We start from the raw sequence: 25,277 nt of genomic DNA on the forward strand, positions 1-25,277 counted from the left end.
AATCTGTAGGTCAATGGATGCCAACAGTGGTGTTAAAATTGTGGGCCACCTTTACCTGCCGTGTGAACACAGCCTTTAGTGAAGTGCTTTTGGGTTGGGTCAGTACAGAGTGCTTTTTAGGCCTGGATCAGTAACTCGTAGTGCAGTGCTGCGGGTCAGACTGGGTTCAGACAAAGACCAAAGACCATGTGGGTTAGCCCTGGTCAAGGCTACAATGTAAAATGAAGGACACCATCAGTACATCCAAATTTTATACAAGCTTTATTTACAACTTGATTAACAACTGTACATTTTTGCAGCGTAGGAAGCACATTTCGTCAACACGGTTGTAATGGAGACACGCCATGAACTTCACCTAAAGTCAATCTCTTCTCCTTACTCTCTCTTTTTTTTTTAATAAACTAAAGACCAGAAACTTCCTCCACTGCCGTTCACACAGTTTATGTACATCCTGTTTACAAGCAATATAAAACTTGGCAAATGGAAAGATTATTTGCTACTCGGATTAAATGATTCGGGTCTATCCATAAAAAATAAACAGCAATCATAAAAGTGGAGAAATGTAACGATGATGATGATGATCTTTTGCTTGTCTTTTTTTTGTTGTTCTTCTTCTATAGGTGTTTTTTACTGAGGTGTCTGTTCTGGACATCAACAGTTTCAAGCACTGTTTCTCGTAATGGACGGTTGTAAAAGATTTTTTTTAGTTTAAATACTCTAGTTCACACTGAAACTACTTGTGCATTCATCAATTCAACTCAATCCTATCACAACAACCCACAAACCCTCCCAATCTTACACTAAATCAAACAACACAAAAAAATCGGATCACACGTTGCGATAGAGTCGATACGCCTCACTACATAAAAACAGTGGTCTATTGCATAATATAGACAAATGTTGACCTGTAACAGCTGAGAGAGTAGGAGCAGCAGGTAGTTTAAGGTGAATTCCACTGAACTTTCTAAATTTCTGCATAATTGAAGGTTTGAGATGTAAACAAAGTTCTTTAGAGTAGATTTGTGTGAAATGCTTCCCCCTCAGAACTGTACTTCCAGTGTTGGTGAATGGAAACAGATGTCCGAAAAGTTTGACGCCTCTGAAAGCTACAATAATACAAACTCATTTCACACAATAAAGGTTATGAATAGGCCGGCTGGTGCCGGACACATCGTTTTAGTACTTTTACCTGGTGCTGGACACAGTTTTAGTACTTTTACCTGGTGCTGGACACAGTTTTAGTACTTTTACCTTTACCTCATGCTTTCGGCCTAAAACACACTTTTTAAACAATGGATTTAATATCCAATTCATGTTTGGGCTGCTATTAATACATGTGGGCTTGTTGCACATCAAAATCTCTTATTCTGCTCATATTTAAGATCCTCAGCAACTCAGAAAACACATGTTCAGGTTCGCTGGTAAGTTTCGACAGTAAATAATATGGATACGCTTGTATTTACGACACAGTGACCCCTGGTTTCATTCACCACCATCTCTAAAAAGGTCAATTCCACACCAAACCCCACTCTCACTGAGCTCATTTCCATCTTCCGTCCAGTTGTTGAAATTTTGAAAATTCAGTGGACTTCCCCTTTAAGGGCTAATCAACAGTAGAAACTTCACTGGATTAGTCGGTACAGTTGTGTCTCAGTCCTCCGCTTTCTACTGATCTGAGGTAAAAGCACTTATGATAATGATGCTTGCAAGACACCGGCCTCGGCCCCTTAGTAACCCTCTGCATCCATCGCTAGCATTATGCTAGCTGTTAAGATCTGTCGACAAATGACCTAAATGACCACAAAGCATAAACGAGCAGCTTCTCATTTCACGAGTTCCCACTTCCGACTTCCTGTTGACCTTTTCTACGTGTTTCTGTTCTAATACTGTATCTCCGTCAGGTATAAAAACTACTGCGCTTTACTTAGCATTGCGCTAACTTGGCCTCAGCCCTCACTCTGGCTAGGCTAGCAGCTTTTCACACCTGCTATCGTAAGGTGCTGCTGCTAGCATGTCGAATGTGCCCAGCGGCCAAGACTGTAGGTTAGAGCACAGGTTCTCAACCCTGTTCCTGGAGGTCCTGGGGGACCCCTGAGCCGCACGTTTTAGTGGTTTACGGCTCGAACGCACACCACAGACTTCTCAGGAAGGGCTTGTTAATTAGCTGATTAGCTAATTAGTATCAGGGGTTTTGTGGGCAGGGTAAACCCCGAAATGTGCAAGGAAAAGGGTCCCTCAAGGTCCTCAGGCTTGGGAACCAGCGGGTTAGAGGAAAATTAAAAGTAGCGACACTTTTAAACACAGCGTAAATACGAAGGTTATGAAGGCATAGCTAACGTGGCTAATAATTAGCGTATACCTTCCAGTCAGCAACACTCTGGGTGAAAGCAATCAGTATTGTTCATACGGGTCTTAAGATAAGGGGACACAAAGGGGGAAATAATAATAATAATAATAATAACAATAATAATAATAATACAACACTTCATTCAGATTAAGAGGCATTAAAGCTAAAACAAAACAAATAAATATAGAAAAAAAAAATCAGAAATCATCATAAAGGGAGTTAATAACAGCGCCGTATGCTAGCCTGCATACGCTAGCAGGGGCAACACCTCATGTTCACACAAACACACACATACACAACACTTTCTGCAGCGGATCCAACGGTTTTAACACTTGTGACCCGATGTTTTTAACACTTAGCTAGCTGGCACCATGCCAAATGGGTAACACTCGGGACTGCGGTTACGAAGCTGTCCAACACCGGCCTCAGCTCAATACTCTGTAACAGTCTTCTGCCCAGCCCATCTCTCAGACAGTGAAGCAAGCATGCTGTTCTGTGATTGGACCAACAGAAACAGACCCCCCCCCCCCACACCCCCATATGGGCTGGCACACAGGTTCAGGACGACGGCTGAGGTGTTAGTGTGTGTTGACGTGTTATTTTGTCAGCAGGGCTCAAAATCAAGAGGAAAACGGTCATGCAAGCGGCACCCTCATGCAGCCACACCCCCTTTCGACTGGCTGGTCATGCCATTACATCACTGTGGAGGGAGGAGAGAGAGACATAGAGATAGATAGATAGAGAGAGAGACAGAGAGAGAGAGAGAGAGAGAGAGAGAGAGAGAGAGAGAGAGAGAGAGAGAGGGGGGATATGGACAGCTGTCAAACAAAACGTTCAATCAGGACCAAAGCAATGAATGAATGTTAATGATTGTGTGTTAGTGCGCACACTATGCAAAAGTTTAGACACCCCTGATCTAAGGACGCATGTTTTTATTCAAGGTTTAAAGAACCTCTATTTATGTGCTGATTTTAACATCCATGGTCTTGGTGGGTCCGAAGCCTAGCCAGCATTATTGGGGGGGGAAAGTAGCAATACCCCATGGACAGGGCGCACACACCCCACATTCAAAAACACACACCTACAAACAATTTAGCATAGCCAATTCACTCACCATGTGTATTTTTGGGTGGAGGTGGAGCATCCAGAGGACATCCCAAACTCCTCAAGGAGACCAGAGTCCCCTGGAGCTGTGTGAGAACCTTTAGGTTTCAGATGACGCTTATTTAGACCTGTTAAAGGTTCTTTACACTCACATCTCTACTACATGGTTCTTTACAGATCTCTATTAAGGGTCTCTTCCATGGCATGCTCAAATCATTGCGCTGACACTTCTCAGAGCCCTAAGGAGGAGCTGCGAGTGAGGGCTGAGTGTGGGCAGAGCAATAGATGAATGAGAACCTAGTGCCTCATTCCTAGGCAGAGGATCACAGTGCTGTGGGACTGTAGAGAGCCGGGGTGGGAGGACACAACCCCAACCACCACCCCCCGAACCACTTTTCAGATTCTGCACTGTGGTAAACGAGCAGTGCCTCAAGGTCATGCTGCAGAATGGTGGCTAGTCTCTCTCCAGGTTGCCCGAGCTGATCAGGATCAGTGGATGCTAATCAGCAAGAGTCAGTGCAGGCTCTTTCAACATGGAGAAGAGACAGCAGCAGACTGAAAGCAGCAGACTGTGTGGAGTTTAAAGCTTGGTAGGAGAAAGCCAGAAGAACTGAAGCGTCTATAGCCTGGTTTGTGTATTTCACAATAAACATCACAGTCCTTACAGGCCGGTCTGTTCACTCAGCCGCCGGGCAGTTATTTCCAGCCACACAAGACCAGCTCCCATCTCTATGTGTGGAGAGACTAAAAATAATGGAAACTGAAGGTCAAATTCCGGATTTACTGCAGATTAAAAATACTCTCTGCTTGTTAGACTTCAACATAACTGTTTGGACTTCCATATAACCAGCATGTAATCAGTCAGCTGACAGGCTCTTTTGGTTGAAGGGTGGGACTTTATCCATAAACCGACGCCATGCTGAGAGCTACGAGAACTTCCAGTCCTATTTCAGCCAGTGTCCAGTGGTAAACCAGGGTTAGGTCCCCCAGCTGGGCGAGCACATCATGCTACACCAATAAGAGTCATTGAGCAAGACTCTGGACTCTGGTCTCCTACTCAAGCTGTTCATTTTCTCTGGAAAAGAGCATCAGATAAATGCTGTAAACGTAAACAGTCTGCTGCCGTCTCCAACCCTGTCTCCAGGGTCATCCAGGGCCTATGCGAGGTAGTCTGTGTGCTACACCAAATTTTAATAGTTGTTCCTCCAATGTGTTTAATTAAGCACACCATGCAGTAAACTTCACCATACAGGGTGTCCAAACCTTTACATACGGGTGGATGTGGATTAATCTGTTTGCATTGCATTACATACATCATCACTGTTGTAACAAAACCTTGAATGTGTAAGTGAAGGAGGGGGGAGGGCAGAGCAGGGGGGGGGGGCACCCAACAAACAATACAAGTCATTTTGGAGCATTTCTATTGGTCCATTGGAACAACAACAACAATAATAATAATAATAATAATAATAATAATAGAGGTTAAAGGTTTTTTTTCTGACATCACAGCAAAGAAGGTTGCTTCACTTAGTAGTTATATTGATCAGACGACTTAAAGATTTGATAGTAAATGGGTGATGTAAGCATGCAGATTTAAAAGAAACCGATACCCGCCCACAAATGGCCGACATTCCTCTGCATCTACGGCTCAGCAGGTGAAGTGGCCCAAATCTGATCTTTTTAACGTGACCTTTATCAGTCACTCGTCTGAACAGCTCCTGCTCCTAAACTGATGCACATGTGCAAAATAGCAACGCTACTGTGAAATTTCATCACAGGAGCCATCAAGGAGTCTCAGGGGCTGATAGCTGGGCTCATCACAGGGACTGTGTTCGCGTTTACTGTAAAAAGGACACGTTATTAAGCCATGGCCACTTCTTTGGATTGAGTCCTTGGTTTCTTTAATCGTTGTTATTAAGCTTTTTATTTTCCTTTGCTGTAAAAATCACATGAATTCTGATCTGGCTGTTCAGATATGCATCAGATTTCAGTAACATACTAATGAGGCCCAAATCGGAACTGCCAACGTTAGACTAACACATCTGCCTCCCATATGTGCAAAGATCAGATTTAGACCACTTTTACCTGCTGTGTGAACGATGCCTAAACGTCTAGCCAGGAGCAGGGCGGCACTGTGTATTGCTTATACTGTACTTCAATATATCTCCAATCACTTTGCTATGTTGCCAGGTGTATCACAATCACATCTGGCAATGTTCTCAAAATACATCGAAATCTTGGGACTCCCATTCCTAAATAATCATAATCGACTCCAATCATTGTGAGGAAACGACTACAATAGAGGATATGCACTTGACACCACAGGTGGCAGGGGTCACTGCGGTCATCTTGACTGAGTGGCAAAAAGACGTTCAGCGTTTAGTGTGAACGCTGCTTAAACACAAAAACAGGAAAGAGCTGTTGTGCGACTGGGTTTCAGAGCTCTCCTTTTACAGACTGTTGAAAGCTCAAGAGAAGAGAAACTAATGGATTGCTGCAATTCACAGAAACAGCTGGAATTCAGGCACCAACATATGTGTGAGCTCTGAAAACAGGTGGAGGGAAAACTAAGCCCAGTGTAGCTGTGAGTTTAGAGACATGATGAGTTGAAAACAGTGGAAAACACTCCCAAGACCATTTCCTCGACTTTGTGCTCTGGGATATGAGGCTTTATCCTCGAAACAGGTGTGATCTGAGCGAGTGAGAGTTAGCTGGATGCTCCTGGCCACTGGTCCTTTGGTAAATTGGATGGATCGCCGTCATGTCAAACTGCCTTTAACTTGAGCAGATGATGGCTTGAGTCATTCTCGGTTTGGCTGTTTTGCTAATAAACGCTGCAGCCGTGCTGCTGAAGGGTTTTGCCACTCGGCCCGACTAAAGGGAGCGTTCTCCAGCGGGAACATGGCGTCAGTGTATACCCTCTATTAGGGATGTATAGCAAGCATCTCTGTATCTCCACTTACTTGCTTTAAAAACAAATTATCGTTCTTGGACAGATGTTTAGATTTGTCTGATCATTCAGGTCAATACTTGCTGATGTATTTATTGAACTCCAGAAGAGCTGGGCTGGTCTACTGCACTAAAATAAAAACACCTGCATTCGATTAATTGGAGGGGAAGGGGTAAATTCACCCTTTCCAAATAAAGGTTACATTTAACTGTAATGCTGATTAGATTAAGTCCCAAGTTTTTACACATTTTTACAAAAACTGGGCCTGACCGACGTGTACGTGAAAATATATCGGATTATCTGAGATCAGATATCAGCATTGCACATATCAGTGCACCCTTACACCACAATACTGCAAAAAAGATGCATCAGGGCTTTGAATTTGGGCAGACTGAACAGGTCAGTAGGTTTGAGGCCTTCGAGTGTAGCTTAAGCTGAGGCTGATTCGGCACGTTAAGGCATGGCACATGAGACTTTAGAAGAGGTGGGTGAGCGGGAGGAAGGGTGGGTTTGGAGGCCGTGTGGCACAGGCAGAATAACAACAAGAAAACGTAGACTTCCACAGGACGGAGAACACATCAGGAACATAGATAATCACCACTAGAACCGTTGGCTTCTCTCCCAACAGCCTAACAAACATTTGCCTCATTCTGTAGAAGTTCAATGCATAGATATGAGTCCCTTAATGCTTTTAAGGACATAAAATAAACAGGATGAAAGAAAGGTAAATATACAGACGCATATAAAAACCACAGAGCCATAAATGCTCAGTACAGGTAAAGGTACGCTAAAATGCGTACACCCTCTGTGACGTCGTGATCATCTGGGACGGGACAGAACAGACGAGGGTGCAAGCTTTTTTTGGAATAACGTCTCAGTGAGTAAAGGGTGCTGATCTAGGACCAAAGTTTACGTAAACGTTGCTGCCATGCAAAAACCTCATATCTCCAAAATGTCAACTTTACAGGAGAAAGAAAAAACCGTAAAAGATTTTAATCCAGGTCATTTTGGAGCATTTCTATTGGTCCGTTCATCATGAAATTCTGAAACAATATAAAGAACAACTGCCAGATTCACATTATATCAAAAAGTGAAAAACAGTAAAAATGGAGATAAGCTGATGGTTTTTAAATGACAGCGATGCGCATTTTACAACAAGCTGGGCCCCGGTCAGCACTACTAACTTGAGAGGTTCTCTACATTTGAGCCTGCCAGAGGGGTTTTAAGCAGAGATGCGTGACTATATGCTAACTGTTGTGCGAATAAGCTAGATAAGAAGCAGCATTGAGGAAAACATACAAAGAATATCTACTTTCTGTAGGGACGTCCCGATCAGGTTATTTTGCCCCCACTGATCCGATCCGAGCCTCTTAATGCTGAGTATCAGCCGATACTGATCAGATCTCTGGGTTTGTATAAATAATCCAGCCCCACAGTTTAGATCAGATGAGCTGCTGATTAATGAATCCGATCAGTAAAATCTCTTTATTTTTAGTATCAGTTTCTATAATCAGACATTCTGCACTGATTGATTGATTAGTTTAGTCAAGACTTTTCTTAAAATCACCGTTTTATATTGTTTAATATCTTATAATCCTGCCTGACTCTCCTCCCTGACCAATCAGCTCCCAGCTCCTTTAAACACTGTGGTCCATTCACTTCCTGTGTGTGTATATTGTTACACACTCTGGACTGCTATCTGTAGTTGTTGGTCTACAGGTGTGTTCTGAATGGGTTCTTCAATGCTGGTTTAAAAACAGAAAGGTGAGCGGTTCTCCCGCTGGTAAAACAGAGCGTTTCAGTGATGGTTTTATAAAACATCTGGGCTATAATAATGTCCATTAATGGCCAATGAAGACACCAGACAGCACTCTGAACACTGTGGCAAAAACAAAGACTCGGAACTGGATTGGGATCCATTAAAAGATGCCTGTATCGACCCTACTCCCGATCGGGACATCCCTAACTATCTGGAGTTAAGGAATAAGGTATGAAATACTGAACACTGATGATAACGATGCAGTGCATCATAAGGTCATAAGGCGCACACCAACCAGACCCTGTATTCGACTGTTTAATGAATCTACACTCCTAAAAATAAAGGTGCTTCAAATGGTTCTTAATACCACAGGAGAGCCACTTTAGGTTCCATCAGTTGGTTTGTAATAAAAACTGTTGTGAGAGAAGAACCTTTAAAGGCTTCTTTAAATCTCTATAAAAACATGGACTTTTTCCTTATGGAAGCAAAAGTGGTTCTTTGATGGCTTTGCTCAGAAAACCATTGGAAGCACCTTTATTTTTAAGAGAGTAGAACGAGAGCGCTCTCCACACTGACGTTGGTGTATTTGGTTTGTCGGTTCTTTTCCAAGACAATCTGAAGACCACTGCAGTGTATGGTCATGTATCGTACCACCCACCCTCCATTTATTTCCCTTCCTGTCAAAAAGGCTGAAAAACACAAGAAAAAGCAGGAGTTTCCAAAGCTGGAGCTCAAAAGTTGGACCTCCAACAACTGTACAAGATCTGGCAGACCACCAACCCTGCCTCATCAGATAAACAGCACCTACAGCTTCCAACTTTGCAAGAGAGGAGAAAAACATCCAGCTTCAGATCAGAGAACATCCACAAGTGCTTGTGTCCATCCTTCCACTGTAAGAAGACCCTTCAGCGCTGTGGGTTTGAAAGGATGTGGAGCTGAGAACAGCAAACAGAAAACCAGGGCAAGATGTTTTCTGCTTCTCACGGTCAAAGTCATCCCAAACACATTAAATGATGCTGAGGTCTGGACTCTGGGACGGTCAGCGTATTGTTCTGAGAACTGAGTTACTTTTGTTCAGTACGAGCAGCTCGTCTTGACCAACACAGTCTTTCAGACCCAGTGGAAAAGTGGACACCAACACCTGTGGATGTTTTCACATCTGGAGATTGAAGCTTTAGCTGCTGTTTATCTGACAGTTGAGAGTTCTGGTGGTCTACTAGGTCTTGCATGGTTGTTTAGACCCCATTTTTCGTACCTCCAGTTTTGAAAACACTGACTCTCTCCTTCCTTGTGGATTATCTTCTACCGACAAATAAAGAGAGACCTCTGACGTTAGCCAAGACATGTTTGGTTTCTGATGTTTGCTTCTTTAGGTTGCGCTGGAGCTCCAAGGCTAATCTAGCTTTACTTTATAATGGAAGCATGGTGCAAACTGCATGCCTAAACCATGCCACTCTGACCTCAAACCATGTGGAGGTGTTCAGTGACCTCGAATAGGCTCGTCTATGTGGTTTCGGACACTGTACGACTCAATGTTATCTATAAACATGGGCTAAAGTGAACTTTGCAACTAAAAGCAGTTGTACTTTTTTAGTTGTCCTCTACTCATGTCCAGCGTGTCTTGGCTGATGGGCTACAGTGGCGGTAAGGGGGGGAAATTGCGTAAATGGTAGCTTCTTTGCTGAACTATCAACTGATGAAGCTTCACACTGCTTAAATGTAACAGTCAAACAGGTCAGTATCAGCTTAGCAGCACCTCAGACAGCTTCCTGAAACGAACTCCATCATGCGCTGTGGAGAGGAGTGCTTGTGATAAATACTGCATCAGGAAGGGCTCGTTAAAAGCCCTCTTCAAAAAAAAGGAAAAAAAGAAAGAAAGAAATATCAGCCTGAAAGAGAGACTTTTCACTCTGTTCCATTAATAATGTCAAACTCTAAACTCTACATCCCTCCAATCACATCTCTTCTTAAAATCCCCCCGGCTGAGGAAGAGAGAGGAACAGAGAGGAACAGAAACAGTCTGTAAACGGGTTCGGATACCCTGTGACGACGTGGGCAACTCTAAAGCGTTCAGGTTAGGAGAGGAAGAGGAGGAGGAGGAAGAAGAGTAAAAGAGAGTTGGGCTAGAGGGGAAGAAACGCATCCTGACTGGCTACAGGGTTGCCGTGGGGAGGGCAGCCATGGCGATGGGGGGCAGCTCTACCTGGCTGTGGCTGGCTGGACGTGGCCGGGGTAAGAGCGGCGTGTGCTTGTGGCCTGTCTCTGCCGGGCCAGGAAAGACTGACCAGAGCCTGTACTTGCCAAACGGTCCTCCGCCGCCTTCTTCTGCAGAGCCATTCCCTGAGAGAGAAAGGGAGGGGGAGAGAGAGAGAGATTACAAATGAGAGAGCGAGCACCAGACAGAAAGTGAGAGTAAGAGCAAGAATGATACAAAGAAAGAGAGGGAGTAGGAGAGAGAGAGGAGAAATGAGAAATTAAGACAGAAAGATAAAGAGATTCAAAATGAGAGTGAGAAAGAGAAAGAGCCAGAGAGCGAGTGCACACGCGCGAGAGGAAAATCAAGAAATTAAAAAATGAGAGAAGGAGAAGGAGAGAGCACCGACGAGAGAGAGAAAGCGATCAAGAGGAAAAATATTAAAGCGGAAAAGAAAATGCAAGAGCAAGCGAGGAAGCAATAAAGAGCACACGAGAGAGAAAGCGCGAGAGAGATTAAATAAAATTAAAAAAAAGATGAGAGGAAAAAGCAGAGACCTTGAGATATTGAGAGCATGTTTGAGAGAAAGCAAGAGACTGAATGAGCAAGAGAAAAAGAGAAAAAGAGAGTGCTAGTGAGAGCAAGCAAGAAAACGAGTGACCGTGAGAGTGAAAGAGTGAGAGAATGAGAGTAAGAGCAAGAGAGAGCGTGAGAGTGACAGGGCTCCAGAGAGAGCAAGCCAAAAGGCAAGTGAGAGATGGCGAGAGAAAGAGAGCGCCTTTGCTTGTTTGTTTTTGCGGTTATTGTGTTTAACACACTTAAAATGTGATCAGAGAACCACAGGTGCTGACCACAGATCAATACTACTGACCACCCCATTCGCAAACACACCCTCGGCAGGAGTCACACATTCTGGTTAGAGAAACATGCTGTATCTGGTTAGACCACTGACAGAACAACAGCACCCTCTAGCCGACAACACTGGAAATAAAGCCACCATCTCAAACTGCATTAATGTTCCTGAGAAATATAGTAATAAGAATCATGTGTGTGAGTATAAAAAGGTCTTTATTTTATGAGAAAACCTTATAAGAAGCTATTTATCTGATTAATTAATAAATAAATAAATAAATAAGCAAGCAAATAAACACTCAATTGTGGTTGGAAGCATTCCCAGGTCACATCCAACCCCTAGTTTATCTAATCATCACTTCATTAAAGTAAATCAGCTGAGCTGCTGGTGGCACTGAGCTGATCCATTGAGTGTCTGGAGTTCAGAGAGAAGATCAGCACTCAAACCGGTGCCCATCTAACCAACATATCAATACCTTTACTGCCCAACAGCACAATCTGACTACATGTTTATCTGCACATCACTCTATAACATTAGAATACACCCAGCTGAGGTAGGGCAAATCTGTAAAGGGTGATGAGTCAGTGTATAGTCAGAGTATATTCCCGCACACACAGCGTCTCACTCACCATGTTGTACCAGGCGGACACGATCAGTTTCTCCTCGTGGTCTCTCTGAGACTTGGTCTTGTCATATTCTTTCTGTAAACAGAGAGACCACATCACATCATCCTCACAGGGCTCACACCCAATACATGTACCTGTATGGTATATTTTTCCTTGATGTCCACTTATAACGTTTCTGCTGTTCCAAAATGGTCAAAATTCATTTTTACAGCCTTTCTTTGTCCCACAGAATTAAACAGCTTGTTTCTGTTGCCGCACCTGTAATACAGACAAGATAACTGAGCTCTGTTCTGATTGGCTGTGTTCCTGTGTTGTGCCTCATGTAAAAAGCACTCCTGGGAACTGCAGTATGGATGGGCGAGGCAAAACTGTGGTAGGCTAGATAGGTGGAGATATGGTAATGAGCTGGCTCTTGCGACTCAGAGACACAGTGGTTTCAGAGCTGGTCTTTTTACAGCTTAGTTTCTGTATTTTATATTACTCCAGCAGCAGCATCAAATCAAATCTATGGTATATAGCTTTTTACAACTGCTGCTGTCACAAAGCAGCTTTCCCGAATCAGTAATCAGCAAAAAGACAAGAGGACATGAAAACCTAAGACCCCCAGTGAGCAGCTAAAAGCGTTAGGAATCATCACCTTAAAAAGCCTCAGCATCAGCGCAGCACTCCAGAAACCAACTAACGCTGCGTAACCACCATATTAATGTAAAGCCCTGTAGCATCACTCTACCGCCTCAGTCCACATGCTTCTTTACCTTTCAGTGACTGTTCTGTATCTCTCAGCATGTCCAGCAATACATGTGTAAAGCATGTTCTTTAGGGGTGGCTGAATGAGGGTATTACACTTCCTGACTGTAGGGGGAGCTCAGGAGCAGGAAATGCCAATTCTTTCTTACTGCTGATTTAAATTCGCTGTTCTTGCTGTGATGATAAATCATTAATGAAGATAAAATGAGCTAATGTTGACCTCCAGCGAGTGCAGCATCCTCTCTCTCTCCTGCAGCTGGTTCTTCAGGGCCTGCACTTCAGGAGCTGAGCCTTGGTTCTGCTTGGGGTCCAGGGTGCGAATGACCTGAGAGAAAAAACAAAAACAAAAAAAACCCAACTCACATTAAAAAGAAAACCACACACACACACACAGACTCACACACACCTACAGTATGTCTAGTTTTGCAGTTTGCAGTTAAACTGAATAATGACTATAATGACTAGATTTTTCAAAGCACCCCCCTTCCCTTTTCACCAGGCTTGAGGAAGGTGCTGAAATTTAATGTATTGTGTTTAAATATTTAGTTCTGTTAAATGTAAGTATTGTAATTGTATTTAATGTAATTTCTACTTTATAAATAACATGTAATATTGACATGTAAAAAATAAATAATAAAAATAGTGAGTTTATGCATTTGTATTTTAAACTGTAATATTAATCACTATTTTGACAATCAAAAAGGATCAGCTTCAGTGTTTTTAGTTTATTTATTTACTGTGATCTGAATATGATGAGCCTTCAGATCAGTGTCTACGATCATGAAATCATTATATTTAGGTGTCCAAACTTTTGACTGGTTCTCCAGGACAGTTCTTACGCTCTTTGCTTTCTCCAGGTATTTCTTGTATCTCTCCTCCATCTGCTTCATGTCTTCATCCTTTTTCTTCAACGCCTCCTCCAGCTCTTCAATCTTTTGGCCTGAAATCAATACAGAAGAGAGTCAAATCAGAGTGAGAGCGAAAGAACGAGCGAGAAAGACACCCTGGGTGTCCGAACAGCAGAGTTGCTCGCTGTCTTCAAACCCAGACTGAAGACCCTCCTCTTCAGAGAGTACTTGGGGGAATAGCAGAGTGATCTCCTTACTGACTTGTGTTTAGTAGAGTCTAATTCTAAATTATTAGCCTATTCAAACTGGCTGAGGTTTTTCTTGGGTAAACAGTGAAGCACTTTTGTAAGTCGCTCTGGATAAGAGCTTCTGCTAAATGCCTTAAATGTAAATGTAAATTTAAGAAAGAAAAAAAAAAAATAAAGAGCGCAAACATGAGAAAGAGCAATGGTGAGAGAAAAAGCGAGAGCGAGGAACAGCACGAGAGAGTGCAAGAGAGAGAGGAGAGAGGGTGAGTGTAAAAGAACAAATTAGTGCGAGAAAAACGCGAGAGAGAGAAAGCAATAAAAGAGCAAGAAAACTGAGAAAGAAAAAGCGAGACAGCAAAACACAAGAGCGAGAAAAAAGAGAGTGTGTGAAAGCAAGAGAAAACGAAACAAAGAATGCCAGAGTGAAAGAACGAGAGAGAAAGAGAGAAAAGAAAACGTGTGAGGGAGCAAACGCAAGACACTGAGAGAATGCAAGAGCGAGCGCAAGACTGAGAAAAAGAGTGATAAAGAGTGAGAGCAAAAGAGAGAAAGAAAGAGAAAAAGCATGAGCGAGAAAAAAGAAAAAGTAAGAAAGTGAGAGTGATTGGAAGACAGTGAGAAAGAGAGCAAGAGCAAAGGATAGAGAGTGCAAGGGAGAGTGCAAGGGAGAGTGCAAGGGAAAGAAAGCGAGAGAGCGAGTGCTAGACAGTGAGCAGTGAGAGAGTGAAAAAGCAAAAGTGAGAGAGAAAAGGTGGGAGTGAGCAAAAGAGAAAGAGGAAAAAAAAAAGCGCACATGGCAGTGTAAAAGAGAAAGCTGGAGAAAGAGAAACAGAAAAAGTGTGAGAGCGCAAGCGAGAGTGCACGAAAGAAAGAACGAGAGAGATAGAGAACAGGTGTGACCGAGCAAAAGAGAGCGAGAGAGATAGAGAACAGGTGTGACCGAGCAAAAGAGAGCGAGAGAGATAGAGAACAGGTGTGACCGAGCAAAAGAGAGCGAGAGAGATAGAGAACAGGTGTGACCGAGCAAAAGAGAGCGAGAGAGACAGTGATCGAGAGCGAGAGCAAAAGAGAGAAAAGGAAAAGGTGTGAGAGCAAAGGTGATAGTGAGCGAAAGAGAAAGAAGAGGCAAATTAGAGAAAGAGAGAGGACGAGTGTGAGAGGGCGCGAGAATGAGAGACGGAGGTCAATCCAGCGTCTCAGGGAACCATTGCAGTCCCGCTTCAGGAACTGGTTCATTAACTGACCGCTTGAGCTGTACTTGGTCTCCAGGTCCTCGATGATGCTGTGCTTCTTCTGCAGCTCGCTGGTGGCGTCCCGCAGCTTCTCTCTAAACCACGAAGAGCAGCACAGAGAGGACAGCTTTAATTCATTTATACCAATTACAGCTGGAACTGTGGTCCAATCAGGGGCTGCAGGAGAAAGAGACGAGCTTAGGGATACTCACAAATGCTCCTCGCACTTCCTCTTCAGCAGAACCGACTGCAAGAGAGAGAGAGGGGACAGGACACCAATTTAAAAACATACCAAGAACAGAGGCAGTAAATCCAGGTCCAGAAGGTAAAAATCAGATTTTCACCACCATAGACCAATTACACACCCACACAATCACAGAGGTAGGTCATTTTTAACACTTTGGCGCCCCCTGCTGAAATGCAGCGAAACTGCCACCCCCCTCATTCCCAGGCCTGCAACACTAACCTCTCCCGACTGTATGTCCAGAAAACACGGCATTAAAAGGGGGCGGGGGGGCACATGTGGCCTCTGATCTTAGCGTAGGGGACAGTGGGGCACAACCCACAGCCTAACCCAAAGAAATTAAGCGTAGTTAACGAGGTTGGACGGAGCAGGACAATGCATGCTGGTCCCAGTTAGCTGTGCATTATGGCAGCAGCAATCATCTGAACCTCCTTCTTGGTGGCGGTGATGGAGCCCCATTTATATAAGCAACAGAACAGAAGGGGCAATCATTTAATGAATGTTAAACCCTGGATCTGACTACTAATGGATCATTACTAACATTAAACTGCACTGAATCAGGAGAGAAGCTGCTTGACATTAGCTTAGTTAGCTTAGCAGGACAACCGTCTGCTCTCCACAGAACAAATTCCAGTCTGTCTGACTGAAACCCCACCTATAAACGTTTAGATGAGAGGGACCCGAGCGACTGGTGACTAATAATCCAGCGTCTGCTGGTTTTCCTCCATGGTTTTGGGCCTGTAGCCACTCGCTTCAGCCTTTGCTGAACCAGCTCAGCTACAGCTCCCCTGACTATCAGACAGCCCAGAGCAGCTGCTGCTGGCTAACTGCTGAGCTGGGAGGGACAGAAAGGTGAGATGAGAGGCCGGTTCTGCTGTGTTTGGACTCGTAGTCGACTATCTAGGCTTAGATAAGTTAGCTAGCAGCTGAAACCCCACAGCACAGGCCGTGTTCCAGCTAACTGAGGCTCAAATCCCACCTGATTAGAGGATAAAGCCTCATATCTGAGAGCACAGAGTCGAGGGAATGCTCTTAGGACTGTTTTTTAGCCATATTTAGTAGACGGGTTCGTCCAGGTTTGCTTGCTCTGTCTTTCAGTCTTTCAACTTTTAAGCCTCTAAACTCGCAACTACGGTGGACGTAGTTTTTTTTCCCCCCACTCGTTTTCAGAACGTAACATCACTAATCAGTGAGCTCCTACAGTGCCCTCATCCTGTGGTTCTCTTAAATGCACATAGGGGAATGTTTTGCTTCGTCTGCGCTACTTCCGGCCTAATTTTAAAACATGCTGTGCCCATGTGTCCGCTGCAGTTCACCTGTGAGCCAGCAGAGGGCACCAGCAAGTTTCACATTTGCATTCACATCCAGGTGAGTCCACAGTACCAATTTCAATCACAGGCCGGATGCTGATTGCGTTTCAGTGAGATCAGGAGGTACAAGACGAGTTCGGTGCAGCACACACTTATTCTGATTCTGACACATTTAATAAAGATACAGTGAAGAAACCACAGGAAGCGTCCACAGCGGAAAATCAGGGACGACGGTCCGAGCTCTCCCTTCGATTTTCAAATCCAAACAAACAGAAGGACGGCTAACGGCGCTTCGATTTCTCTGGACTGGTCATGCAGAAGCAGGTAGAAAGCGGCCACTCTCCAGTCTCTCTTCTGGCTAAAAGGCTAAGCACTCATTGGCATTAGCTGGCTAACGGGCAGAAAGATGCAGCCTGGATCAATTTAGGCAATCAATGCCCATCGGTCAAAGTCCAAAACTTGCTTCTACTCCAAGAAATCTGCTGTTTCAAAGCCCCAGTCAGGGAAAAGCTAACGTACACACTTGAGTTTTTGTTTCTTTTTGTGGCAGCAATTGAATTTCCAGAATTTCCCATAATAAAAGCAGTCTAATAAAAGGCTTGTGCTTGCTATGAGGCTAATGTCACTAACAGAAGGAGGAGACAAAAGGAATGGAACAGCTGGAAACACTCGATATGAAGGCTTGTGGCTACCCAGCTTGCTTTTCCGGCACTACCTGAGCATACACGATATGGGCAAAAGTATTGGGACACCTACTGGTGCTTTTATGACATCCCATTCTAAACCTACTGCCATTAATATGGAGCTGACCCTCATTTGCAGCCCTAACAGCAGGTCTAGAGCTCTGCAGTCTGAGCTCAGCACCCGGCCCTGACCCCGCTCTGGACTTTTATGTGGTCTGACACTCCCTGGCTAAGTTGCTGCCAAAAATCCACCCGTTCGTAGCTTCCCCTAGCCTTAGCAATGCTCCTGATACTAGGAGGGTAAGGACTTTACATACGTCTCCACTGATATATGCAAAACCAGCACCCCCTGTTTTTACCAAGTGCCTGTGCCAGGCAACATCGCTTAAGAGTGATTAGGGGGTGCATTATCATGGATAACTGTGCTCTCTCTGACTCTGGCTAATTATGACGAAGCGGCATGGCTCTGGATCCGACCTTGCAACCCTCAAGACATCGCAGTAGCGGATTAGTGCCTCAATAATCCCACTCACAGCTCATGGAGGAAGATCTAGGAGGGAGGAAATATCACCAGCTGACTTGTTGCTGTATTACATACAGAACCACGCTGGAGTTCAGTGAGCTCTTCAGAACCACCCAGTCTTTCACTAATGTGTGGAAGAAAGGCAGACTGCATGGCTAGGGGGTTGATTTTAATCACCTGTGGCAAAGGGACTGATGAAACACCAGAATCCAGTGATTAAGAGGTGTGTCCCAATACTTTTGTCCAGGTAGTGTATGGTGCATAGCTAATAACAAGGTCTGATCTGTAGTTACATGTTTGTAGACAACTGTGTCATCATCCAGTGTAACTGTGTCCTCCAGTTACTCGGTTTGGTTTTAACGCTGGTTGCTGCTGTTAAAGTGGTCCCTGACTGGGGCTTCAGAGGGGCATCATGCATGCAGGCCTCACATGATTGGTCTATAGCATTCGCATGCTAGCTGCCCCGCCATTAGAGGTATTCATTAGACGGGACTGAGAGACACACATCAAGGCAGCAGCAGCAGCAGAGTGGTCGATTCCCACATGCTGTACTTACAATAGCCTGAGGAGAGGGTGATTGTGAGAGAGAGGAAAGAGGGCTGCGAGAGGCCTGTCCGCAATGGTAGAGAGACAGACAGACAGACAGAAGGATCGGAGAGAGAGAGAGAGAGAGAGAGAGAGAGAGAGAGAGAGAGAGAGAGAGAGAGAGAGAGAGTGTGGAATGGATGAAGTCGAGCGAGAAACAACCTAAAGGACACACAGACAGTCATGGGGGACATGCTGGCACGTGGACAGTGCTCCTGGTGATGTCATCACACATGACCCGTTAACCTCCACACCGAACGGACAGGGGAGCCAATGGCATGCCTGGGCCATGCTACAACACAAGTGACACTGTAAGCTGAAGAGGACTGCACTGAAAAGCCTGTTAGCAACTCATGCACACATTAGTACACACAGACACACACACACAGTGCTGTGAAAAAGTATTTGCCCCCTCCCTGGATATGACTCTCTATTGTGGCATAATAGTCAGTGTATACTTTATACTAAGTGTATCCTGCTTTTGTTGGAGTAACTGTCTCTACTGTCCAGGGAAGAAGGCTTTCTACTAGATCTTGGAGGAGCATTGCTGTGAGGAGAGTGTTAGTGAGGTCAGGATGTTGGATGATCACCAACCCAACTCATCATCAACTCCCAAACTCCTCGCAAAAGTATTGGATGGAGCACCACCATCATTCCAGAGAACACAGTCAGGGTAGGCAGGTGGTGGTAGTGCAACAGTGGGGAAATGCTTTGCTGCCTTAAGAAGTGAACAGCTTGCTGTTATTAAAGGAACCACAAATTCTGTTCATCTGTTCATGAGCTGTAGCTGAAACAGCATTGGGTTATGCAGCAGGACAACGACTCAAAACAGAAAGGCAAATCCACACCTGAATGGCTGAAATGTAGCACAGTGATTTTTTTTGGTAGTATTCTACTCAAATGTCAGTTGCAGTTGTTGCTTCTTAAGTAGCTGGAGGCGATAACGTTTTTTGTCCATGGGTAAAGCTGTATAACTTTTTTTTTTATGTAAAAAGGTATTTTGTGTTTAACATTTATCTAGGTATAAAGTTGTATATGACAGAAAAGCACTGTGACAAACACAAAATAACAGAAAACCAGGAAGGGGCAAACACTGACAGCACAGAGAGACATGCATACAAAAACACCACATACACAAACACACACAAAACTACACATTGTTAGAAAGGCAAATGGGATTAGTATGGCTGCTGACTGCTGTCTAAATCATTTCCTAGTGAGGTTTCACTGAAAAAGATTGTACAGCAAACTGGGTTACAGATTTGCTAAAGAAACATTATAAGCCAATCGGGTGGGCAACATGACAAAAACATAACACAGAATATTTTACCACGCATCATGATGTTTTTCAGAGCTTTAATAAGTTGGAACAGATACAATGTAAACCGTAATCTCATGATTGATGTAATTTCATAATTAGAGGTATACACATCATATTGCCCACTTTTATTGTCAAGTCTGACACATTAATACTTGGGAAAAGCTGCCCCCAGTCTTTTTACTGGGTATCCACCTTCATTTCCATCACACATGATCCAAATAATAATCAGGGTCCTCAGAGACACCCCTGATAAAAAGTTCTAGACATTTTGCTAAACAATTAGTTCCCACATAATATACAACTATTTATGTGCATATTTTTTTTTTGGATACTGTCAAAATTTCAAGTCACTTTTGAGAAAATAGGTCAATTTTAAGACACTAAATAAAAAATATATATATATTCTAGATAAAAATATTAAGAAATAAGTAATTATTTTGAAGTTGAAATTGAGAAAAGTCAATTTTGAAAGTTTTTTTTTTTTTTTAAAGCCTTTGGATCAGTTTCCCAGACAAGGATTAAACCTAGTCCTTTTCAGTCTCCACTGAAACTCTCCACTGATAATGCTGTGTAGTTCAGGACTAAGCTTAATCTCTGTCTGGGAAACCAAGCCATTAAAAATCTTCATCAATATTAAAAACAAATAAGTTAAATATATTCGCCGATTTTGAGACATTAAGTCAAAAGCTTCACTGAGATTCTTCCTCAACTTCAACAAAGAACAGAAAATTTTGCTGAACTCCCATATTGAAAACAAAATGATTTGTTTTAATACACGTGATTACGTTATCTCCAGAGATGGCTACTAAGGGTTAGCAGGAGGCTACTGAGTTCTGGGACTCCTGTGGGTGGTCTGAGAGTAAAAGGTGGCCTGAGAGCACTACTCACATCGTCAGCTTTGGAGCCCTGTTCCTGCAGACTCTTCTGAAGCTCCTCCACCTCACTCTGACCTGCCATCAGCCTCTGATTCACCAGCCTGAGAGAGAGAGGAAGAGGGAGGGAGATGTGTTAAAGCAACTGATTTAGGCGTGCAGTCTGTATGACGCTACCTGTTGGGGTATTAGCTTCCATTACTTGCTAGCTTACTTACATTAGCCTCGTAGCTCCAGTAGAAAACTAAAGGAGCAAACGTGCACAAGCATTATGGGTGTACCAGTGTGTGTGTGTGTGTGTGTGTGTGTGTGTGTGTGTGTGTGTTACCTGTTCTCGCTCTCCAGCTCGTTCTTCCTGGCGTTAGCGTCCTCCAGCAGGCTCTTCAGCAGAGCGATCTGTTCATTATCAGAGCCCTCCTGATTCAGCTTCAGCATTTTATTCTCGTGCTGCAGACGGATCAGCCTCTCTCTGCACACATCACACACACACCATTTATACAGCTGGTCTTTCTTATGATTCATCAGTTATGATTCTGTAGATCAACCGCGAACATAATTCATTATTTAAGATCCAAGTTAAATACGTGGTTTTCAGTCAGAATGATGAGAAATTAAGTCTTAACTTAAATTCCAGTTGAAAATTCGAAAAAAAAAAACCTGATACATCAAAGGTTTGATACAATAAAATGCCAATGAAGATCCCAAGTTAACAAAATTATACACTAAAATTGTGAGACATTGATGGCAAAACGTGTCAATTTTGTGAATTTTGTATATATATATATATATATATATATATATATATATACACACACACACAAACAAACACGTAATAGACATAGACATAGCTTGTATATTTTTATTTCACTTGGGTCATAAAGTAAAAACTTGCATCTCTTCTGAACTACAAGAATGTAACTCATCAGTCGACCTCTGATCTTCTCATTCTGTCACCACACATCTACCTTTGTACAGTAAACAATCATCTGCTTATTATTATTATTATTATGTATTTATAATTTTATCCTGTTTTCTACCCATTTAACCAAATCCCTGTTCAAATGACGCTCCCGCCCCCCATCACTAGCAATGCCCCTACAACACTAGGAGGGGTGAAGACAAGCTCTGATACACGTGAAGCCAGCCGCCACCTCTTCTCTAACTGCCGCTGAAGCAGCATCCTTGGAGGAAGCGTAGCTCCCCAGCTCTGATACAACAGCTAACAGACGCCTGTGCTGACCAGCATCACCCCAAGACTGATGTAGGGAGGAAGTACCGTCAACCCACCCCTGAGAGAGCAAGGCCAACTGTGCTCTCTCTGACTCCGGCTGCAGATGGCAAGCAGCTCGAGCCTGGATTCGAACCAGCGATCCTCAGAGGCAGCACTTTATAAGTTAGCCACTGAACACAGCTAATAACTAACGCTCTGGACTCAGAGGGAGTCTCCGGTCTTCCTTTGAGGCGAAAAGAAGAAAGCTTCATCAGGACCACGATCTTCCCACCTCTACACGTACCCATAAAGATTCCCAGCTGTTCTTTTATCTCGCATGTTTGATAAGAGTCTCTGAAACAATCTCACACACACACACACACACACACACACACACACACACACACACACACACACACACACACACACACACACACACACAGAGACCGCGACAGTGCTGCGGTGTGTGGCAGTGTGTATCCGCTATCTCTGTGTGCACAGCCACGCTGGCCTGCAGGCGCACTCAGCAGGGAAAATAAACACAGACAGAAAGGAACAGAGAAAGGAAGAGTAATAGAGGCAGCACATGTGAGCTGGAGGCTGCTGTGAAAGCCTTCACTGACTGCAGGCAGGAAATAAAGATTTCAGACAAACAGCACTTCAACTCAACATCTGCACACCACTTGCGTTACAGCTATTGCATAACACACTGTAGGGAAGAGCCACTGTGTCTTTCCTCTACGCAAAGCACAGAACACCCAGCAATGTCCTTTTCAGCAGAGGATCCCCAGGTAGTTAACTGTGTGTTGTAGGTCCTGATCAGGTCGTTGTTTGGTCAATAAACCTGTCTAATATTACGGGTCCACAGATTTACTGGAATCAGGGTCAAATCTGGACATTAAGCATGAAGACTAGAGGACGGCAGCACGATCCGGAAACAGTCTGTAATCTTTACAATAATTACAAAACAGGAAAGAGCTGCATATTTCATTCTGGGGGAAAATAACAGGGAGGTAAATAAAAAATAAAAAACAACTCATACTTTTTTTATACAATAAACAACGTAAAAAAAAATATAATATTTAATTATATAATATATTCTTCATTATTTTAAATGTAGCATGTTCATGTCAGCTATTTTTTTATTTATTTAAAATTATTTTAATTTAATTTAAATTATTTTATTGTTAATTTTTTCCCCTTTTTCTCCCCCCTCCCCCTTCGTAGCTCCCCTAGCACTAGCAACGCTCCAGACACTAGGACAGTAAGGACTTAACACACGCCGCCTCCTCACACCTGCAAGGCCAACCCTGCCTCTTTTCGAACCTCCACCACAGCAAATGCGCTCGGAGGAAAGCACCGGATCCCCTGCCCCTGCCACCTGTGCCGGCTAAAATCGCTTTCAGAGTGAGGAGGGGGAGAGAGCGCGCCATCCCCCACTGGGAGAGAGCGTGGTCAATAGTGCTCTGAATAATGTTTGGAGAGCAGTGATCTAGAGAAAGAGCAGGACGTACCGGATTTCTGGAGTGATGATTTCAGCAGCTAGCGAATCAGACGCTTCGTTACTGCCCAGTGGAACCAGTCCTACTGACAAAGAGAAACACACAGGTATCCAGGACTGCACCACCAACACCTGCAACTCTATAGCAGCCATACTCTCTAAAGCAGCTTCATGGTTTTATGAGTCCAGGCGGTTTAAAAAGAAAAAAAGCTGAGATGTTCTGACACTTCTAACAGGCTGGAGCTGTACCTGAAGTGAGCTGACCCTCTTGTGCCTGGACACACCGGAGCTCCTCTATCGTCTCCTTCAGGGAGTCCCTTTCAGTCCTCATCCGCTACAGAGAGAGAGAGGGAGAAAGAGAGAAAGAGAGCGAGAGAGAGAGAGAGAGAGAGAGAGAGAGAGAGAGAGAGAGAGAGAGAGAGCATGATTGATATTCCAGGGTAAAGCTTATCACCTAATTACCACACTGCTTTAAAACACCTCCACATAACTTCCATAAAACGTGTTAATAGTGAGGGAAAACCACTAGGGAGATATCAATGTGGGCGGGGCTTGCCAGAACTGATTGACAGAACAAATAAAAATCTTTTGTCAAATTAAAAGTTTCCTTTCTGCTGTTTAAGGACGTGTGATTTGGCAGGGTGAAACGTTGTACTGCAGCCAGCCACCAGAGGGCAGAAGAGAAATTTTGGCTTACTTTGTTTAATCGCTGTAATCCGGTACTTGCTATTGTGCAACACAACGAGCCCCGGCCGGCAACACAACAAGTCACTATTGCCCGCAGCTAACCAGCTTAGCTAAGGCCAACAGAAGAGGGTATAGAGCCTAACCGAATAAACTTCATTGTTTGTATTAAATAGACTAGGATTTGAGAACTCACTGGTCACTCCATCTACAACAGCTTGAATTAGCCATGGATTACCGTTCTCAAGTCATGCTGCAAATCTAACTCGGTCCTGCAGATTTCTCCTTTTCAGCATCCGGAGAATTTGACCCATTCTCGCTACGAGATGCCACCCAGGTGCTCGTTCAGTCTCGTCACTTCAAGACTGCCCTGCCCTGCCCTGCCTCCAGAATGCAGCGGCACGGGTTCGTGACAAGAGGGCAGAGGACTATGTTTGTTTGAAATACATACCTGAACAACTAGCCCACGGCCAGCTCAGGCCAGCTCATTTAGCTGACGCTCTTATCCAAAGCGACTTACAAGGTTACCCGTATTACAGAGGTGGGTCAGTGTAGTGTTAGGAGTCCTGCCCAAGGACTCTTATTGGTGTAGCACAGTCACCCAGACCGGGAATCGAACCCCAGTTTCCCACGTGGTGTGGGAGCTTAGTGGCAGGTAGTGGTGTTATCTGTTGCGCCACACCAACCACTCATGAGAGGGGTGATTTCTCTGAACTAGGTCACAGAAAACAGTGAAAAACAGTGAGAGTGAGACCGGCAAGGAAATATGTGACTGTATGAAGGATCTTACTGGTAATATTATAATATGAGAGAACTAGAGAGAGCCCGGGATCTGTGTGAGGCTAAATGCTAGCCCTAGCCATCTGACTATCCCAACGCTATTCCTCGCAAATATTTGTTCCCTGGAGATTAAACTGGACTACATTCGACTACGCTGCGTGACTTCAGAGACTGCCGTATTTTAGTCTTTGTAGAATTGTGGCTTAACGACCACATCCCAGACAGTGGCATCCAGCTAGTGGGGCTAACCACGTTCGTGGACTTTCCCCAGCGCGTATCGGGCAGAGTCCTGCCCCCACCTCGCGTTCTCTGACCACATGTCTGTGTGGCTGACTCCAGCATACAGGCCTCTCATCAGACACTCCAAACCAGTTTAGAAGCAGGTGACAACCTGGCCGTCAGGAGCCGTCTCTGCCCTTCAGGACTGTTTCGAGTGCACTGCATGGCGTGGCACGTTAGGGGAGGCTGAAACTGATGGAGACACAGTTAACCTGGAGGAGCATACAGCATTAGTGTATCATCATCTAACGCCCAAACCAGAAGCCGTAGATGACTGCTGGGGTACGTGCGCTGCTAAGGGCCTGCAACTCCATAGAAAGTGGCACCAGAGAGAGCATCCTGAGCAGCTGCATCACTGCCTGGTTTGGGAACTGAAC

General features: G+C 44.2%; 1 protein-coding gene across 4 annotated transcripts in view; it reads right to left on the bottom strand.

Annotated features, from left to right (window-relative positions):
• Positions 1-244: 244 nt before the first annotated feature.
• hook3 (hook microtubule-tethering protein 3) overlaps positions 245-25,277 on the bottom strand; it is a 60,609-nt gene continuing 35,576 nt past the window's right edge. The window contains exons 13-24 of one of the 4 annotated variants that reach the window (XR_011981748.1): positions 23,407-23,491; positions 23,171-23,243; positions 20,775-20,915; positions 20,463-20,550; positions 15,121-15,155; positions 14,921-15,003; positions 13,420-13,520; positions 12,801-12,905; positions 11,837-11,908; positions 10,364-10,500; positions 1,221-3,047; positions 245-1,189 (exon numbers count right to left, since the gene is read on the bottom strand). Coding sequence is in view for 3 of the 4 variants with exons in the window: in XM_072696149.1 (XP_072552250.1) it covers positions 3,032-3,047; positions 10,364-10,500; positions 11,837-11,908; positions 12,801-12,905; positions 13,420-13,520; positions 14,921-15,003; positions 15,121-15,155; positions 20,463-20,550; positions 20,775-20,915; positions 23,171-23,243; positions 23,407-23,491 (936 nt within the window). In the remaining variant the exon portion in view is untranslated. Of the gene's footprint in view, positions 10,501-11,836; positions 11,909-12,800; positions 12,906-13,419; positions 13,521-14,920; positions 15,004-15,120; positions 15,156-20,462; positions 20,551-20,774; positions 20,916-23,170; positions 23,244-23,406; positions 23,492-25,277 lie in introns of all 4 variants that reach the window. The other 3 variants (XM_072696270.1, XM_072696149.1, XM_072696357.1) reach the window with 3 other exon arrangements.

Source organism: Salminus brasiliensis, chromosome 1 (assembly GCF_030463535.1).
Source record: "Salminus brasiliensis chromosome 1, fSalBra1.hap2, whole genome shotgun sequence".
Lineage (NCBI taxonomy): Eukaryota > Metazoa > Chordata > Actinopteri > Characiformes > Bryconidae > Salminus > Salminus brasiliensis.